The sequence below is a fragment of the Oikopleura dioica genome, chromosome 2 (assembly GCF_907165135.1).
Source record: "Oikopleura dioica chromosome 2, OKI2018_I68_1.0, whole genome shotgun sequence".
Taxonomy (NCBI): Eukaryota; Metazoa; Chordata; class Appendicularia; order Copelata; family Oikopleuridae; genus Oikopleura; species Oikopleura dioica.
The window spans coordinates 13,265,667-13,283,068 of NC_137292.1; the positions used below are offsets into that span (position 1 = coordinate 13,265,667).

Here is a 17,402-nt window from a genome sequence, read left to right on the forward strand (position 1 = left end):
AATTTGGATTTTCCAAGAAGCGCTTATCTAAGATTACGCAACCAGAGAACAAAATTCTGGCGCCGATTGATACCATAAATAACCAGAAATCGCCCCTCTTCTGATCTTTTTTCCTTTTCTTTTCTTTTGAAATCTCTGTTGTAAATCTCTTTACTTTATGGTGACTAAGAGTTGAGTCTGCTCAGATCGCGCCGCCCACTCAATCGCGAAATTTTCGCGAAAACGCTCGAGCTCTCCTTTTTTCGCGCGCAGATTTTTCGTTGTTTCGACTCGAAAAACGGAATTATCTTTTTTTCAACAAGGAGACCATAAAAAGCCTTTTTTACTGACGAAAAAGAGAGTTCCGTTGGGATTTGAATCTGAGCCAATAAGAAAGAAAGAAAAAAGAGAAAAGTAGCACTAGAAAAACGTTCTTCCACGATGAGTGGCTGGGGCATGGACCAAAGAAGTGCTAACCAGCAGAATATCCAGTTCAACCATCTCTCACAAAAAGACCTGCCGACTTTCTTACAGGCACTTGGAATCGGCTTTTCAAAGGTAGCGTAAATAATAATTTATACTGATAAGCAAATATTATTTTGACGTTCATTAATTGCGCACTGTTTAATTAGTGCTTCCTGTTTTGTTTTCAAAAGACGCAATCGATAGTTTTTGCGAAAATAAGCAGTTTTTCTTGAGAAAGGGGATCAGTACTGACGGCAAAGGAGATAAACTTCTCAAAAACGAAAGCGGGTCGGATTGAACTCGGAAATAAAAATAGACACAATACGTTCAACCATAAAAATTGTCGTTTTTATGAATTAAAATCGATACTTTTTACAAAAATTGTCGTCATTATCCTTCATATTAATCATTATTTTATTTATATTCATTTCATTGACGTCCAAAAAAGCGTATGTTAATCAATATCAGTGCCTTTTTTCCGACCGAAAAGGGGCATCCTCAAATGTATTCTAGTGAATAAATTAACTTCTCAAGGCACGTGGTCCAATCATTGGACCACGGCGACTTTTACCCCCTGTATTTCCCGTTCTAGTAATCTGTTTGACCTGAATTTTGTAATGTGAGCTGATAGGACGGAAACGAACCACTCTGTGAAGTTTCGAATGAAAACTCAAAAGTGGTGGCGTTTTGCGCCATATTTCTCTTTCGCTTTCTGGTGGAAAATCGAAACGGATTTTTCGATTTACAATAGTAAATTATTATAGAAGAGGGTTCAAGCTCTCTAACAATATATTTATAATCTTTTTTACTCAACGGAAATGTCAATTAGAGCCAAAAGTCCTGAGCGCTATTTTTCACACTATGAATTTGGCGCGCCGCGCGGGGCGGGGATAATGCATTGTGGTCCAATTATTGGACCCCGTGTTTTGAGGGTATAGTAGCGCTCCCGTGTTTTGAGAAGTTAACCATGAAAAGGTCTGTAGGAATATAAGACGAATAAATTTGAGAGGGGATATTGTCTCATTGAGAATTTCCGTGATTCATGTATTGACCAACGATTTTTTAATTAACAATTGGCTTCAGAATACCGTAACGGAAGATTACCAACTGACGAGGGAAAAACTCGGCACTGGAATTAATGGATCTGTCGTCAAAGGTAATTCCTCACTCGGATCATTCCTGATAGCTTCAGTAAAAGTATGCTGCTTTATGGCGAGGCCCATACATTTGTAGAGTTTAATGATGCAATCTTTCAAAGTCCGTTTTCAGTGATTCATCGTCAGACCGGAGCCGAGGGCGCACTGAAAATCATCATAAAAGAAAGCAGAAATTCAGAACTCGAAGTCAAACTTCATGCTTATGCTTCTCAATGCGAAAATGTTCGGGAATCATTAATTATTAGATTATTATAAATTGTTAGGTTGTGCGTATTTTGGACGTGTATGAAAATATCTACCGGCAACGACCGTGCTACTTGTTGATAATGGAGTGCATGCCAGGAGGAGAGCTTTTCGATAGAATTCAGAATACAACGCAAACGAAGATAACAGAAAGGGATGCGGCCGATATTATGAGACAAATCGGCAATGCAGTCATGGTAAAATAAGCTTTCCTTGATCTCAAGATTCATTCTCTTTTTTCTAGTTTTTGCACCGCCGGAACATCGCTCATAGAGATCTGAAGCCAGAAAACTTGCTCTATTCCGAACGCAACTTCCAGTCATTACTGAAGCTAACTGACTTTGGTTTTGCGAAAGAAGTGACTCAAAAGGGTCTTGAAACACCGTGCTTCACTCCCTATTATGCTGCGCCAGAGGTTCTGAACGAAAAGCAAAGATACGACATGTCCTGTGATGTTTGGTCGATGGGCGTAATTATGTACGTCTTGCTTTGTGGATACCCGCCGTTTTATTCTGACCACGGTTTCTCCATTTCTCCGGGGATGAAAAAGAGGATTAGACAAGGTATAACCTTTTACTGATGAAGATTTTCCTAAGGCTTGCTCTAAGGTGAATACACTTTTCCCGACAAAGAATGGAAGAACATTTCACTAACGGCCAAAGATCTCATCAAGCGAATGCTGACTGTAGATGTCAACAAGCGAATCGACATTTACGAGTTTATGAACTCTCCTTGGGTGGCAAATGTTCGCGAAGTTCCTTCCACCCCGCTATTTACTTCGGCAAATATGATGGAAGACCCGGATTGCTACCGGTAAGTTCGTTTCCGAGAGCGGCTTTTTGAAATTGAAAAATTGTAGAGAAACGCAGCGGGAAATGGAAAGCGCGTTGCAAACAATGCGAGTCGACAACAAAGTGAAAATCCGCGATGTGAAGCATTCAAAGAACCGTCTGATCGAGCGCCGCAAGCAGAAGAAAATGGAAGCTGGAGCGGCTCCTCAGCAAAAAGTAACAGGTACGCCTTGCTCTTGATTTCCGCTCTAGAAACGCTTAGTAGCTCGAAATATCCTAAATCTCGCAGGTCCACGTCGTAAAGTGACCACCTTGAAACTAGCAACAGGGACGAGCCAGGCGATCCCCGAGGAAAGCGAGGAATTACCCAACAAAAGTAGCCATTTTTCAATTTTGCACTGTCGCTCAAATATCTGATTAATCCCTGTTGATTTATGCCTTAAATTAGATCAGAATATGGTGGAATAATAACTTTATTTTCTTGATATTTCTTGTTCCTTTTCGCAGGTTGCATTAAATTGGAAGCTTTGCATCGACAAAAACGATCACCATGGCGTTCGCCGTTGTCGGTTTTTCCCGTAACCGCCGGCAAAAGTTGAAACTCAAGACGAAACGGGATTATCCCCCGCGCATAGGACGCCCTACCGCAAGAAAAATTACATAATGAAGGTGATTGAGGGCTTTCAAGCAAAAAATACAGCTGCTGTTTTATTCGCAGGGGCAATATTGTGCATTTTTGTGCAGCTGAATGTCTCAGAGATACAGATAGAGTTACTGAATGCATCTGTAAAACCTGCTTATCATGAGCAAACAGAGTTGCCGAGGGGTTCTTTACAGAAATACCCCGAGAAGAGGAAAGAAACGGAAAGTATAGAACAAGTGACAGTTGCAATCATGACGACAGTGACTGCGTCGACAGAAACGAACAAGCGATTAGCCGTTATGGAGAAGTTAGAGTTTGAGCCTCAGAGAACGGCAGATGACGCTGATGAAGATGATATCTTCCCGGAGCTTCATATTGAAGAGCTCGAGGAAGAAATCGACCCGACAGAAGCACCAACTGAAGCTCCGGCAATTCAGTCAAGGGTGTCGCAAATCTTGCAAAACTTATCTCTAAATTATCCTTCTTTTTGACATCTTGTTATAAGAACTCTGTTCGTTTAGCCTGCCCGAACTTTACAATCGCCTGGGAAGACTCGATAACACCAAAGTTCAACTTGAGGAAGGGTCACTTCCTGACCGCAGCATTCTCTTATGGACCGAACAATCAGCTCCGCGGTTTTCGTGAAACTGTAATGCTCGCAATTATTACGAATAGAACGTTAATTGTTCCTCCTTTTTACAAACACGGGCGTAATGATAAGTTGGCGGTAGAGGAGCCAATTGCTCAGCCAAGCTTGCGGGTCGACATCAAATCTCTTCGAGAGCTCATCCCTGTCGTCGACGGACATAAAGTTGCCAACACCTGCGATTATGCTTTCGATGCTCTCTTCATGGCAGGCAAAAATTACTGCAAAGATGGAAAGTTGAAGAGCATCGCTGACTTCACTGGATTTTTCAAATTTGGACCGATGCAGCTTGCTAAGAATACTGGAAAACATGATTGTTCAGTTAGAGTTCCTACTTATCCCACAGGCGTCGACTCGATGAAGAAGCCTTTGAGATATTCTCAGAACCATACGATGATCGCGGAGCTCTATGACTCAAAAGAAAAGTGTCCACTTTGGTTATTCCCTTACAGAACTATTGACTTCGACAGGTAAGAACTTCCTTTAGACCTGTTTTTTACATTTTTTTCAAGGCTGAGCATACCCAACCCTCCACGCGAGTCTGACAACTTCAAGTTCCTTCAAAAAATTGTCTCGGCGACACAACGCCCAGAGTTCATTAGAAACGTTGCCGCGAAATTTCTTCAGAGATCAGATCTTGGGTCAGAATATATGGCGATTCATTGGCGATATTCTCATGGAGACTGGTTCAATCACTGCGAAAGGGGATCGCGGAAGAGAAGAGGTGATGACATTGAAGAGGATGGCGCATGTACGATGGCAAGAGTTTTGATGGATGAACCGGAGAAAGTCGCGGATTACCTTGCAGAATATGTTCGAATGTCTTACGGAAGAGTGAAGTCGATATATTTTGCTTGTCCGCCGACAGAAATGGAGTTTATTCTCAAGATTAGGAAGATTCTCCGAAAAGATGGGGTGAAAGTCTATACTGCGCGAGAGATGATTGGGTTTCTCGACAAGAATTTCGTCCACTGCGATGAGGTTTGCATGGATGATTTCGAAATCATTAGTATCTTTTAGTTTGCGATGAACAAATACGAGCTATTAAGTCTGATCGAGCAAGAGATCTGTTCTCGTTCTTCTACCTTTCTACGCGCTTCTGGGAGCAGCTGGAGTCTTAATGTTCACTACGAGCGAATTCTATCTGAAGATGGCTTAGAATACAAAAAGACCGACATGCGAAATATGGACTTTTTTAGGTCACAAATGCAAAAATCCTCTGTTTCTTCTCAACCTACTTTGTGAATATATGTTTATTTTCTTTGATTTTCATGCATTATCTTGAATAGGGTGTTTTTAAGTTGAATTACGTCTTGATGAATATGAGGCAGAGACTTTGTTCGAAGCTTCTTTGCTACAGAAACAGCAGTGAATGAAACTTGTGCTCATGTTGAGACAGATTCCAGTTATGACGACCCAGAAGCACCAGCCGAATTCTGTCGCGAGTTAATAAATAAGTCTTAGATATCACACTGATAGTTGTTGATTGTTTATTTACTAACGCTTCCTGAGTCTGGAAAGTACTCGTGAAAGTCCCATGATTGCGTATCATTCTTTAGACTTTCTATTGGCGTAATTTTCTAAAGAACTCTTGTGACTTTAAGGCTCATAAAACCTGCTATAAATTGTCTTTTAGAAAAATGCTATTTACCTTTTCACCAATATAGTAGGTCAAATAAGTTACCAGCGATACCAGAGCAAATAAGCCACTTGTTGCTTGGAGAACATAAGCACCAAGCTTATTGCCACAGCAGACTGAAAATAAAATTTTATGATTTATGGCGGCCAGGATTTCCGTTGTAGATTTTTTATGATTTTTTATGAAGAGGCTCTTAGATAAGAGTTACTGTAGCGTACGCGTAGCGACGGCGAGTAAAGGAAGAAGCCCTGCTAGAAGCATAGAACCAGCAGCGAAGCCGTGCTGCATAAGAGTAGGAATATCCATCACGAGTTGATTCGGAGCCAGAGTTTCTCTGATGTTGGTTAGAAAATGGTTGTTGACAAGGGTAACAATACCTGTCAGTGAAAATTAAGGCGCATTCTTGATCTCGATGAGTACAGCAGCGAAGCCAGAGTCCTTCGTTACAGTAATATTCGGAGTTGTGTAGAATGTCATCGATGCCGTCGACAGTATTCGTGGACTTGGTACGGTTTGCGACTTAAACAACAGTGGTTTCGGATAAATTCAAGCAATAACTTTGATTAGTAAGAGATCGAAGCAAAAGATTCTCATTTTAATAAACCCACGCTAGATCGGTTTATATTATGGTTTTTATTCTTTAATTAATTCAAACATAACTAGAGAAAGAACTTACAATTCCAAGTTTGTCCGATATTACCAACTGCAAAGCATGCCCAGCTTCCGAGGTAGCTCAAATTCAAAACCAATTGAATGACCCAACTTACGAGTCCCATTTTGCTCTTATAAATTTCCAACGGTATCGATTTCTCCTTCGTTGATTTCTGACTCTAATCTCTATTTGCCTTTTCTTTGGAGTGCGAAAAGAAATTTGGATTAGCCTGGAAGGAGAAAAGAAATTGGCTTCAGGAAGGTCATCATTTATAACCACATGTGGCGCGAATAGCAAATAGATTCTGGATCAACAAAAAAGCCTTTATATTAATCTCATGATAATGGATTCTTGAGTGCGCAAGACGTCCTATAGCAATTCATGTTACGATTTACGTTTATTTGCGTTAGATGAATTGTCTTGGCATACGAATTTTGAAATGCAGGAATCGTTCGAAAACAAGCGTTTCCGGGAAGCACTTGTTTGAGAAAAAAAGACATCCGGTGAGTCCAAATGTTCAGATCGCAGCTGGAGATGATTGATCCTATGAGCCGATATCTTATTGTCAAAGCATGCTCCCAGTCGCTAGAAACTGATTCAGCTGGGCGATATGTAGTGTTTCGCACTCTCTATCGCTCTTTTTCGATATAAAAGGACTCAAGAATCCCCAAACACAAACAGTATCTGAACTCACAACAAACAAATATGAGCCTCCTTGATTTGATGATGTCGTCCTCCACCGAACCAGAAATGAATTCATCTTCATGCAAAAGAGTCCGCTTGTCTATCCGAGATGAGCTCAAGCCACTGAAGACCTTTGCAAACACGAAACGACGACTGAAAAATGCCAAGATGCAAGCCCTTCATTCAAGAAATTTCTAAGAAAAAATTATTCAACCCAAAACATCAAACTCGAAATATGCTACCTTACTTGATTGTTGATATTTGCTATCTACTAAATTATAAACTCGTGAAAAAACAAACAAGATTGTGTGATCGAAGTCTTCTTTGATTTCAAAAATTATAAAAAGAATTTTTAATCCAACATCATCCTAGTGCAAATTCAGAGCTCTTCTAGACAAAGCAGCCTTCAAGAATATCTTCAACATTTCTGATTAGTCTTGACAAAGTCTGCTAGAGAAATTTAAGACCTCAGAGCTTCAGAATTGCAGGTTTATTTTAGTCTCAACTTCATAATTACGAAGATAGGAGGAGCCTACATAAGCTGTGAGCGCCTGTGCATTCGATAGTGAGGATGCGCATTTGTTTGTTTTATTTTCATAAATAGGATGTTATCTTTTTCGCTTTCCAAGACAAATAAATTTTGCTCCCGAAGCTATTATTTTTTATAATTTTTCTAAAGAAGAGGGGGATAGTCTACCCCGGATAGAGAAATATCAACATCACTTTATCAATTTCTTCTTTTTGCTGCGTTCGCAATATAATAAATTTTTATTTATATTTTACACTTTAGATTTTCGACGTTTCGGTTACTCTCGTTGACGCCTCTCGATGAATGAGTATAATTTTTTGAAAGAACGATTCCGGGAAAGGGTTGAACTCGAGGCAATGGCGGAGTAAGAAACTCGGCCGCCTACTTTCTCGGAGGAGCCAGAAATGCGCCGCCTTAGGCGCAAAAATGGCGCATGTTCCATCCATCGACTGCTGGAGGAAGACCCGACGTAGACAACTGAAGACGAATAATAAAAGAAAACAATAGAGAAAAAATAAATTATGTGCTCAGAGTCTGGTGGATCAGAAAATAGCTTTACAAGTGATATTTGGCTAGAAGAAAGGATTATAAAGGGAAATTGGTTGACAATCTTTAATGAATGGTGGTAGTAATTTTTTTTTTCAATTTTTGATTTTATTATTTATACATATCATAATTTTGAGTTGAAACATTTGCGTAAGTATTTTACGGGCAATACTATTTTTATATAGTGCCATGGTTCTTGCGTAAGAATTCAATAATCTGAAATGCTACCATTCTTTATATTTTTGGCAACCAAGTCGAAAGGCAATAACCTACTCGGACGAAAAGCTTTTGAAACACTCACTAAAGACTTACAAAAGAGAAAAGAAAGAAATTAACGATGGCCTTATTCTTGAACACGCTGTTCATCTCGCCAAGTCCAAGGTAAAAATCCTTCAATTTTCAAATCAATAATTGACGGTATTTTACCGTTCAGTTGAAAGATATTCAACTTAATTTTTTTTATTAAATTTCGTGCTAGAAAAAACATTTGTTTATTTTTTCAAGATTATCCATTAATAATTAATGCTAGGAAGTGAAAATGCTGATAAAAGCAGGACTCGATCCTTCATCTTTGAATGCGCGAGGACTGAGCGCTTTGGACCAGTGTTTGATCGAGATGGCCCCGCTTATTGGGAGCGAAATCGACGAGTGGCTGGACATCGCGTTGTACCTCTCAAAACGAATTGTGTCCAGAACGCCTTACACGACCAAACTGCTCTCTCTTCAACGAGATCCTCGAGTATCGAGCCAGGTTCAATGGAGTTACCTTTACCATCAATCCCAGACTCGAAAATATTGACATTTTTATAGCTGCTGAAACCAGTTCAATCTCCTCCACTACTGCTAACTACTTGTTTACATTCGCTTCGCCGTTCAAACATTCCAGCATTGCTTGAATCAAGATTCCTCGTAAGTCGCCGCGCCCTATCTCTTGTCCAAGCGCTAATCCTTTTTTAAAAGATCCGTAAGGCTGACCGCGGGTCTGACGACGAGGTCGAGTTCAACTCGAGCTTCATCCAAGAGATCAACCGGAAGACGCGAAAGAGGCGGCGGAAGGACTCGCTGAAGAACTGGGACCTCTTCACGGGAGCACTCGCCGCCCGAGAGAAAATCTCGCCCTTTTACGACTTCATTGAACTGCCCGCACTGCATTAACTCTTCAACTACCTCACTGTGAAACGATTACATGACACATAAACAAATCTGACAATGATCGATTTTTTTCTTTCCTAGAATGGAGGCGAGCTTACCGAGACGCGCTTTTGCAGAAGCCATCGGAGTTTTCATTTTGTGCACTATTGGAAACGGCTCTGTTGCTGAATTAGTTGTGGCAAAAAGGAACAGTCCTAAATTATGGAACAGATTACTTCTCAGATTTTTCTGTTGCATTTAAATTTGATTCCTCTCTTTTTGAACTTGAAAAAGTGGAACATGGCTCGGTATTAATCTTTGCTACGGAATAGCCGTTGCATTGGCCGTTTATGTTTGCGGAAAAGTGAGTGGTGGTCACGTAAACCCCGCAGTTACGATTGTTGAAGCAATTGAAGGACGCTTAGCAATCAAGGAAGCTTGCTTCTATGTTATCGGCCAGGTAAAACCATTTCTAAAGCTCATGTTTTACTGGGATAGGTTATTGGAGGTTTTGTTTCTGGAGGCGCTGTATACATGTTATACGCTGACATGGAGAAGACAGCTGAGACATCGGGCATTTTTGCGACTTATCCGAGAAACGACGTGTCGATGGCGCAGGGTTTCGCCAACGAAGTTATTGGAGCCTTATTTCTTCTTCTTTTTGTAAGATCCGTTACCGACAAGAACAACAAGTAAGCACGCCATCGTTGTTTTTGCCAATAAAATGAAATCAGTGGCGCTCCAGCTGGATTAGAGCCATTCTTCATCGGCGGAATCGTCTTTGCCATCGGTGCTGCATTGGGTGTCAACACTGGATACGCTCTCAACCCTGCTCGAGACTTGGGACCTCGATTGTTCACTTTTGTTGCTGGCTGGCCTACAGTGTTTACGAGAGGAAATAACCTTTATGAATGCCACTTTTGGATCCCTATCGTTGGCCCGATTGTTGGTGCCGTTCTTGGATCAAAGGAATTGTCTACAAAGTTTTATATTTTCTTTATTTTTAATTCAAATTTGTAGCAATCAAAAGTTATACTCCGTTTCTATCGGGACTGAGCTTGAGCGACAGCAGATTTCAGCAACCGAAGGAACCTACCGGAAAGTATCTGACTCTAGACGAGATGAGGAAGCCAAAATCAACGAAGAAAGTGATATTTAAAACGCATAATTTTGAATCCCTGCCATTTGCGCGCTTTAACTTAGTACAAACTAAAACCATACTACCTTCATGTCTTGACTAGTTTGTGAAACATCGCAAAATTGCTTCTTTCCTGTGACACCTCATGATTTCAGAAGAAAAACTCTTCTATTTACCCAGATCAAGAATCCATTTAAATAAAGTAATTTAACCACAGTTATTGCGTATTCTCTATTTTGAGCAAACTGGGGCTTCAGATTGAACCTCTAAATAGCAATTCAAAAATAGACCACATGATGAAAAAATAATTTCTAACGGGGATATAAAACGTGAAAAGCGGAAAATCTATCAGAGCTTTCTGAAAAACGAAATCGAGTAAAATGAACTTTTTGCAAGAATTTAATGCAAACGAGATTTTTCATCGAGTCGCTGATCTTTTGCAGCTTCCAATCACCCTCGTTGTTGGTGCATTGAGCGATGCTAGAGATGCGTTTCATAGCCCAAACCAGACTCCATCAAACACTACCAGCTCACCAGAGAATGAAGGCTCCGGAGCTGATCAACCACTTGAACCAACAACAGAGCTTGCTCCTACGACTTCGACCTTTCTTGAATACAATCCGATTAACGTCCGCGTGAAAATTCCTCTCGCCGCTGACTCCTTGGACTTGCGAGAGAGCGACATTGAGAAAAGAGTCAGTAATTATCTACGGTCTTCTGACTCGCCCTTCGACTTAACGGCGAACGTCGTCCGTGTCACAAAGTATCGCAACAGACCTTCTGTAGTTCTGAAACTTCATACAGCAGACGACGAATGGACACTTCGCCAGAAGATCAATTTGACTAGACAGGCGTTACCCAATCTTTTCTCGGAAAACGAGCCGCAGGAAAGAGCTTTGGAATAATTTCTATCAAAAGAAATGAAATTAACATTGATCTATTGCTGATCCATCTTTCTTTTCTAAGCTCAGAGCAAGATTATCCCGCAGACAATTTCACCAACGATGGAAAGCTCAACAATTGCCTTTTATGAACGATTCGGAGAACATATCGAGCAACTTGAAGATAACTCAGAAGATCGAGACGCTAATCCCCTTCGTGTTGCGCCATTAGGAGACGATGAAGAATGCCCCAGTAAGAATTGTTGGACGAAAGTACAAATTAATGGCAAGACTTTCTGTCAGCTGAGTAATTCTGCCGACTGTGCGAACATACAGTGCTCTGAATCCGGACTTGATGCGTTCATCTCGTACGATGTTATGGGACTCCAATACCGAAAAGGAGGAGGATCCCTGAAGCAGAGATTTGGTAGAGGAAAGAAATGGTTGCAAGGTAAATCTAGCAAAAATTGCTCTCGTTTTGAACAATTTTCAGTGGGAGATGAAAACAAAGAAGAATGTCTTGTCAAATTAGATATCGAAGCATCAGGATTCTACCTCTCAGTCGGACACGCTGCTTGTGGAGGCAAACTCACGAGCTCTAAAAAGAATTTTCTCACAATCCAACACAGCCTGAGGTACCCATTTAACGATGCAGTGCGACGCCGCTTCGGAGACAAGAAGGAAGTCAACTCGATCGACCTTGTCTGCAATTATCCGAGAAAGTTCAACATCAGTAGCGCCGTATTAGTCGAAAATTCGTTTCATCCAGGTTTGGAATCAACATCGACACTTGAGCCACTGCTCTCAATGAGCACGCTCGAGGAAAACTACAACAAAAAGAAAATCAGTGTCGACTTTGAAAACCCATTTTCTGACGAGTTAGAGTTTCTCATCGAGAACTGTCGCTTTCAAAACTCAACTGCCTCGGCGGAGATGAGTCTTTGCAAAGGAACTAGAAACCACTCGCTTCCCTACATCTTTGAATACGACCAGAACTCTAACTTTTCGATGGACTGCTCGATTAGACTATGCCAAGTAAACGAAACCTGTTCGCAGGTCTGCTAGAACTCTCTGAAAACGCGCTTGTAAATAAACGAAAAGACAGGATTAAACTTTCACATTTAAAATTTTTATTTGAATATGACACCATTTTGAGGAGTTTTTTGTGGCCCAGTTTTACTGAAGGCGCTTGATGAAGCGGACGAATGAATCGACTTGAATATTTTTGAAAATGAATAAAATAAAGTAAAAAAGTACGAAAGAGCTATGTACAGGGGTACTTTTTGAGTTATTAGAACGAGAGGAACTAGAAGTTTTTTAGTTTTGTCTTTTTCTTTTTTTTTTCATAAATGAGGAATACATAAACCTGATTATTCCGTAGAGCATTTTAACACTTCGATAAAAACATACAGCAAGTCAAATTTGTCTTCGATGGACCATCGACGATGGTTTCTTTTCTATATTGTATAAAAATAGAGTGTAACGAAGGATACGTTTATCTGTTAAATTGAAAAAGGGAGAAAAAGGCCTGTTTTTGTTTCTTCTTTTTTTGATTTTTGAACACCTTTGGGTAAGCGAATTTCGGAAAAGACAATAATAAAAAAGAGGAGCAATAAACAATTAGGACAACTGAGACTTTATCTCGTCCAGCCGCTCGTGGATTTGCCTCTGATACATTCCCAGTTTTCGCTTGTCTTCTTGGCAATCTGTTAGCTGGTAGATTCCCTGAAAATCCGGAGTTATTGACAAATTACAAACAAAATAATTTATTACCTGTAGTAAACTGGCTGCGGTCTCATATCGCTGAATGATATCTTCGTGCTCAAGGTCGCCATTCGAGTCGCCTTCTGCGGCTTCTTCGGCGTGTCTGATCGCGAAGTTATACATGATTCGTTCAGCGCTGTCGAATTTTGTATCTTTCGGAGCCATGCTTTCTGTAACTGAGTGTCGCAGGTCGCTGCAGTAACCCCTGCACTCCTTGTACTTCGAGTTCAATTCCATTAGGATCGATCTATAAAAGTAATTGAGCGGAGAATAGCTAATTAAAAATTACCGAAGTTCGGGCGAGGGCCCCGTTTCGTCGTAAGAGTTCCTAGCTGAGTGCAGCGCGGAGGCGATCACCTGGAGCCCTCGATTGAAGAGCAGTAACCGTTCACCCCGGCGTCTGTAGTTCGTGCCTTGATGTAAATCCGCCACTTTGAGAATAGCGCAGCCGAGATTCATCGCAAAGTGCAGACGCGAAATGAGAGTATCTTCGACAACCTCGACGTTGTTATTTTCCTCGATGAGCGGCTGCAGACTCGAGCAGACAAGGTTGCTATCTGGGGAAGGTGTGCCAACGGTGAAGGCTCGTTGACGAGTTCGATGGTTATGCGAGGGTATTCGACGGATAGGTGTTGCGTTTTGCTGGATTCGCAAAAGCGGGGTCGAATTTGTTCGCACTAGAATTGTTATGTGAATATCACTAGCTCACATAATGATCAAGAAATAATTTATCAAGAACTTACCAATTTCTCGATCTCTGTGGTTGAACTCTGGCGTGACGAAACCGCGCTCGATGTGTCTTTCTCTGGGCGAGTGTTGCTGGTGCTCGAAGCTCGGTGAGCGGCGGTGGTGGTGCCGCGGCGACATTTGTCGACTTGGTGCTGAATAGCGAGGAGAATCAAAGACCGGCGAGCAGTTGTCGTATTCAGGCGTGCGATTTAGCTCGTTGAGATTACACCCAATCTTAAAATGTCATGTGAATGATACCCCGAGGGTTGTTTTCGCCAATGTCTATGCACACTGTCATATGAAGGAGGAGTGGCGCAACGCTCGGGCGAGTCACGCGACCATTTCCTCTTTTTTAGAAAGATAACAAAGGCACTTACAGTAACGGCGCGGCGGCGTGGAGCAGGGATGACGACGAACTCCTCCGAATCGTCAGATGTTTGGACCAGGAGCTCACCGTCATTGTCCGTCTGCAGGACGGAGTCAGTGTTGTCCAAGCTCATAGCAGGTCCAGGTGAGTGCGAATCGCTGCGCACTTTGGCGTCAGGAATTGTTGGGCTCGAGTTGTAGCCCTAAACAGTTGTAAATAAATCTTTAAAAATGCTGATTTGCACTCACCCTTCTGGCGGAACCAGAGCGGGTCTTGATGAATGCGTGGCGGAAAAAGTCGCTCGGGCTGAGCCGATCTCGTGGATTGCGGATAAGAAGCGAGCAGATGAGGTCTTTTAATGCGGCCGAAGTGGTATTGGGGATGGAGGGCTTGAGCGTGTGCGTCCTCTCGTAGAAGGCACGTAATTCGGGGGGAGTAGAGGCGTGGAAGGGTGCTCGACCAGTCAAGCACTGATAGACTGAAGCAATCTTAGAAACGATAATTGATGACTGCTTTACCTATAGTTCCTATCGAGTAAAGATCAGCTTTGGCGCAGTAATTGTGACCCATCAAGACTTCTGGAGCCATGTACATGGGACTTCCACAAAGCGTGGCTGCCATGTCGGTGCCTTGAAGATGTCGCGCAAATCCAAAGTCGGCTGAATGAAAAGATTCAGATCTTGGACAGAGGCCAATAATCTTTTGTGCGCCTTCTGAGCCCACTCTCAGACGGCCATAAATCAAAGCCTACCTATTTTAACTCGGAGTCGGTTGTTGTCGCTCGAGTCGCGATTCAGAAGGATGTTGCCAGGCTTTAGGTCACGATGGATGATGCCTTTTTCGTGCAGAACCTTCATAGCAGCCACAATTTGCTGGAGAAACGTACGAATCTATTCACGGATCGATTTTATAACCGGAAATAGCCCAAATAAAGCCAGCAAAAGGCATCAATCAATGATGGACTCCTAATTTAACTCAAAGTGGCAAAACTACTGTTTCTTTGGATATTTTCAAATGGAAAGTCGTAAATTGAAAGCCCGTGTTAATCGTTCTTGAGCCAGATTGCGTTCAGAGTTGACGCGTGAGCTCTAGAGGCGCTTTTTTAGACAAACTTTGCTAATCAGATGCTTGGAGCATGTGATGGTGGCCACACGAGCCGTATTCGCTCGCTTGTGCAATCCTACTAGTGAAAGTAGACAAAAGCTATTCTTGGAGGGGCGTTGACCTTGACATTTCTCTATAAAACTGGAAATAAAACTCTAAGAAGAATCAGAAAAGGAAAGATTCTTCTTTAGAAGTTTTCTTAGAAATTTCATCGTAGCTTGAGGCCAATAAAGATCGAACCGTTCCGTATCCTCGGAGAGGGTGCCCTGCTTCTGTAGATATTCAGCAAGATCACCGGCATTACAGTATTCCATGACGAGCACGATTTGGTCGTTGTTTTCTTCATAGTCGAGTAAGGAGACAATGTTTTCGTGCTTTTGGAGGGCTAATTTCCTTTCAACATGTCTTTTGAAATAAATTTAGTGAATATGCTTCGGCTGGATTAGCTGGCCCCGCGCCAAAAAAAAGAGGACCGAAATATATCGGCAACGCGCCTTCTGTGCCCCGACACAGCCAAAAGGTCGACGAAAAAACGAGCCCCTTCCTTTAACGATTTTAGAATTTCGATTTCTTTTCCAAGCAACTTGTCCGCCGGCTTGCCGATCTTTGATCGCTGGATCACCTTGACAGCGACCGATTTCTTTTCCTGAATTAACAATTAGATAACTTTTATAACTGAAAATATTTTTGGCATCAATAATTTTTTTGGCGTGAGAGATTTTTTATGTTTACGAAGTTAATTTTTGAGCCCGTAAATAATGAAGGGATCGACCCATTCCACCCAAAGTCATTTGAAAGCGCTTGGGGTTGTTTAGACGTTTGAAAACATCGCGCTGAGCTGGAAGATGAGCTCATCCTTACGCGATATTGTTTACGTTCAAAATACACGACTAATTCGAGCTTAACACTTCCCCAGAATTCATCATCATTTTTTTCGTAAAATCATCGAATAAAAGAGCTGTCTCAAAAGATTATCCCTAAGAGCAAACGTTCAAAAGTTCGTCATTACATAATTAATAACTGTACCTGTCTGTGTTTGCCCTTGAAAACGATCGCAAAAGCTCCATGTCCGATGAGATTCTTCTTTTCATATTCATAGCCATTCGCTACAGTAATTGACATAAACTGACTGTCGATAAAGGGTTGTTCCAAGTTTCTTTTCTTTTTCCTCTTTTTTTTCTTCGCTACTTTCTCAGTGTTTCTTCTGTATTTTTTGATTGATTAGGATTCTAGAGAATTTTTTCTTTGAGAAGCTTTTTTCACTTTCTGTCTCTGACCGCGCCTTTTAGCTTCGGCCGAGTTTTTTGTTGTCTGAGTCTTTGGGAGACCAGCGAGCAACTCGAGGGGGCACTCTCAGGCGCTGAGCTCGTGGGCGGCGCTCGCCAGCAGCTCATTCGCCCTGCTCACAGCTCAGTCCAACGTCATGGTCATCAAGACACCTCATGTCATCTCAAGAAGGGTGGTGTTACGCAACGATCAACCGGTCGACTGTCCCAGATTGATCCGGTTCGTTGTAGGAATAAACATACGACATCGTAAAATCAATGATGAATGCATTGATTCTTCGATTTTCAAACGAAACTGTTCTTCGATCATCTTTATTCGAAAAATCATCCTTCAATCACGCACTTCTTTTGGGTTCGATATAGTTTCGACAGAGTTCGACAGAGTTTGAGTTTTATTACCATTCGGAAAAGCTTGCTGAGCTTTCCTGAAGAACAAATAGCTTTTCTGGTCTTAGATTGATGGGAATGTTCTCCGCTGAACCTGTCAAACTCAAGATGAACTTAGCTAAAGTAAAATTACGGAAAGTCACGACCCGTTATAATTATATTGTCGGCAGCTATAACTAACTAACCGCGACTGATTGTTACGACTTCAGTCTGAGTTTGGACCGTTAAACTCTCCAAAGTTTCCTCGACTAACTTTATCCATCAGATGTTTTTGTCAACGAATGATAAAGGAAGACAATCACAGACTGTGTTTTTGATAAGTTTGGTTTCCTGGGAGAGTCCCAGCGTGTTTTTCACTGAACGTAAATGGCGACTGTGGATTCTCACTACCTGGACAATATTTTTTCACGCTTGAGACATGCACTGTCTGGAGACAAGGCTCTGGAAACGCGTGTCTGAACTTCATCAATATTTAGAGAGTTGATAAACTCTCTCGCGTTCTTCTCATTTACTAGGACAAATAGAGTCTTCAAGACGACTGCAGTTCATTTCGGATTCATATTGTCGAACTCGCAAACGTTCAGAGTTGTTTACGATGCAAATTTTGCACCCTTCGATCAGCAGGCCGGGCTGGTTTCTAA

At 41.7% G+C, this 17,402-nt stretch overlaps 7 protein-coding genes across 9 annotated transcripts; 5 read left to right on the forward strand and 2 right to left on the reverse strand.

Moving 5' to 3' along the window:
* Positions 1 to 211: 211 nt before the first annotated feature.
* Positions 212 to 3,120, forward strand: LOC145700531 (MAP kinase-activated protein kinase 2-like). Of its 3 annotated transcripts, none has more exons than XM_081777814.1 (8): positions 212 to 537; positions 1,528 to 1,600; positions 1,714 to 1,823; positions 1,865 to 2,041; positions 2,089 to 2,407; positions 2,453 to 2,657; positions 2,704 to 2,858; positions 2,898 to 3,120. In XM_081777814.1, exons 1-8 carry the CDS (start codon positions 421 to 423, stop codon positions 3,050 to 3,052), a joined length of 1,311 nt encoding a protein of 436 aa, XP_081633940.1. In that variant the 5' UTR covers positions 212 to 420; the 3' UTR covers positions 3,053 to 3,120. The 3 variants fall into 3 exon arrangements, with proteins under 3 accessions (XP_081633940.1, XP_081633941.1, XP_081633942.1); XM_081777815.1 differs by having other exon boundaries at positions 2,901 to 3,120; XM_081777816.1 differs by having other exon boundaries at positions 213 to 537; positions 2,925 to 3,120.
* Positions 3,121 to 3,529: 409 nt separating this feature from the next.
* Positions 3,530 to 5,190, forward strand: LOC145698375 (uncharacterized). Its single transcript, XM_081775574.1, has 4 exons — positions 3,530 to 3,706; positions 3,784 to 4,394; positions 4,437 to 4,905; positions 4,945 to 5,190. Exons 1-4 carry the CDS (start codon positions 3,530 to 3,532, stop codon positions 5,167 to 5,169), a joined length of 1,482 nt encoding a protein of 493 aa, XP_081631700.1. The 3' UTR covers positions 5,170 to 5,190.
* LOC145699107 (uncharacterized) lies at positions 5,150 to 6,532 on the reverse strand. Its single transcript, XM_081776355.1, has 5 exons — positions 6,240 to 6,532; positions 5,941 to 6,082; positions 5,782 to 5,897; positions 5,576 to 5,679; positions 5,150 to 5,504 (listed from the first exon to the last, which is right to left on the reverse strand). Exons 1-5 carry the CDS (start codon positions 6,337 to 6,339, stop codon positions 5,415 to 5,417), a joined length of 552 nt encoding a protein of 183 aa, XP_081632481.1. The 5' UTR covers positions 6,340 to 6,532; the 3' UTR covers positions 5,150 to 5,414.
* Positions 6,533 to 8,218: 1,686 nt separating this feature from the next.
* Positions 8,219 to 9,157, forward strand: LOC145696565 (uncharacterized). Its single transcript, XM_081773626.1, has 4 exons — positions 8,219 to 8,355; positions 8,504 to 8,725; positions 8,785 to 8,883; positions 8,935 to 9,157. Exons 2-4 carry the CDS (start codon positions 8,513 to 8,515, stop codon positions 9,127 to 9,129), a joined length of 507 nt encoding a protein of 168 aa, XP_081629752.1. The 5' UTR covers positions 8,219 to 8,355; positions 8,504 to 8,512; the 3' UTR covers positions 9,130 to 9,157.
* Positions 9,158 to 9,211: 54 nt separating this feature from the next.
* LOC145696564 (aquaporin-10-like) lies at positions 9,212 to 10,457 on the forward strand. Its single transcript, XM_081773625.1, has 3 exons — positions 9,212 to 9,565; positions 9,604 to 9,797; positions 9,840 to 10,457. Exons 2-3 carry the CDS (start codon positions 9,640 to 9,642, stop codon positions 10,123 to 10,125), a joined length of 444 nt encoding a protein of 147 aa, XP_081629751.1. The 5' UTR covers positions 9,212 to 9,565; positions 9,604 to 9,639; the 3' UTR covers positions 10,126 to 10,457.
* Positions 10,458 to 10,623: 166 nt separating this feature from the next.
* On the forward strand, positions 10,624 to 12,189 carry LOC145698376 (uncharacterized). Its single transcript, XM_081775576.1, has 3 exons — positions 10,624 to 10,942; positions 11,210 to 11,575; positions 11,618 to 12,189. The coding sequence occupies exons 1-3, from the start codon at positions 10,624 to 10,626 to the stop codon at positions 12,187 to 12,189; spliced, it is 1,257 nt and encodes a 418-aa protein (XP_081631702.1).
* A 284-nt stretch (positions 12,190 to 12,473) lies between these two features.
* Positions 12,474 to 16,409, reverse strand: LOC145696828 (uncharacterized). The gene is made up of 11 exons (XM_081773926.1): positions 16,115 to 16,409; positions 15,633 to 15,734; positions 15,334 to 15,462; positions 14,736 to 14,874; positions 14,503 to 14,643; positions 14,233 to 14,462; positions 13,995 to 14,186; positions 13,632 to 13,851; positions 13,178 to 13,565; positions 12,898 to 13,135; positions 12,474 to 12,849 (listed from the first exon to the last, which is right to left on the reverse strand). Exons 1-11 carry the CDS (start codon positions 16,208 to 16,210, stop codon positions 12,745 to 12,747), a joined length of 1,980 nt encoding a protein of 659 aa, XP_081630052.1. The 5' UTR covers positions 16,211 to 16,409; the 3' UTR covers positions 12,474 to 12,744.
* Positions 16,410 to 17,402: the final 993 nt, after the last annotated feature.

Coding starts and splice junctions, on each gene's coding strand:
- LOC145700531 (XM_081777814.1), top strand. CDS start 421: ATGAGTGGCTGGGGCATGGACCAAAGAAGTGCTAACCAGCAGAATATC. Junction 2,408..2,452: donor GAAAAAGAGGATTAGACAAG/GTATAACCTTTT, acceptor GCTTGCTCTAAG/GTGAATACACTTTTCCCGAC. Junction 2,658..2,703: donor GAAGACCCGGATTGCTACCG/GTAAGTTCGTTT, acceptor GAAAAATTGTAG/AGAAACGCAGCGGGAAATGG.
- LOC145698375 (XM_081775574.1), top strand. CDS start 3,530: ATGACGACAGTGACTGCGTCGACAGAAACGAACAAGCGATTAGCCGTT. Junction 3,707..3,783: donor AAGCACCAACTGAAGCTCCG/GCAATTCAGTCA, acceptor TCTTGTTATAAG/AACTCTGTTCGTTTAGCCTG. Junction 4,906..4,944: donor ATTTCGTCCACTGCGATGAG/GTTTGCATGGAT, acceptor AGTATCTTTTAG/TTTGCGATGAACAAATACGA.
- LOC145699107 (XM_081776355.1), bottom strand. CDS start 6,339: ATGGGACTCGTAAGTTGGGTCATTCAATTGGTTTTGAATTTGAGCTAC. Junction 5,898..5,940: donor GCCTTAATTTTCACTGACAG/GTATTGTTACCC, acceptor AACCAACATCAG/AGAAACTCTGGCTCCGAATC. Junction 5,680..5,781: donor TTTACTCGCCGTCGCTACGC/GTACGCTACAGT, acceptor TTTTATTTTCAG/TCTGCTGTGGCAATAAGCTT.
- LOC145696565 (XM_081773626.1), top strand. CDS start 8,513: ATGCTGATAAAAGCAGGACTCGATCCTTCATCTTTGAATGCGCGAGGA. Junction 8,726..8,784: donor ATCCTCGAGTATCGAGCCAG/GTTCAATGGAGT, acceptor ACATTTTTATAG/CTGCTGAAACCAGTTCAATC. Junction 8,884..8,934: donor TGCTTGAATCAAGATTCCTC/GTAAGTCGCCGC, acceptor CTTTTTTAAAAG/ATCCGTAAGGCTGACCGCGG.
- LOC145696564 (XM_081773625.1), top strand. CDS start 9,640: ATGTTATACGCTGACATGGAGAAGACAGCTGAGACATCGGGCATTTTT. Junction 9,798..9,839: donor GTTACCGACAAGAACAACAA/GTAAGCACGCCA, acceptor AAATGAAATCAG/TGGCGCTCCAGCTGGATTAG.
- LOC145698376 (XM_081775576.1), top strand. CDS start 10,624: ATGAACTTTTTGCAAGAATTTAATGCAAACGAGATTTTTCATCGAGTC. Junction 10,943..11,209: donor CGACATTGAGAAAAGAGTCA/GTAATTATCTAC, acceptor TTCTTTTCTAAG/CTCAGAGCAAGATTATCCCG. Junction 11,576..11,617: donor AGGAAAGAAATGGTTGCAAG/GTAAATCTAGCA, acceptor AACAATTTTCAG/TGGGAGATGAAAACAAAGAA.
- LOC145696828 (XM_081773926.1), bottom strand. CDS start 16,210: ATGTCAATTACTGTAGCGAATGGCTATGAATATGAAAAGAAGAATCTC. Junction 14,463..14,502: donor TTACTCGATAGGAACTATAG/GTAAAGCAGTCA, acceptor AGATTGCTTCAG/TCTATCAGTGCTTGACTGGT. Junction 13,852..13,994: donor CACGCCGCCGCGCCGTTACT/GTAAGTGCCTTT, acceptor TGACATTTTAAG/ATTGGGTGTAATCTCAACGA.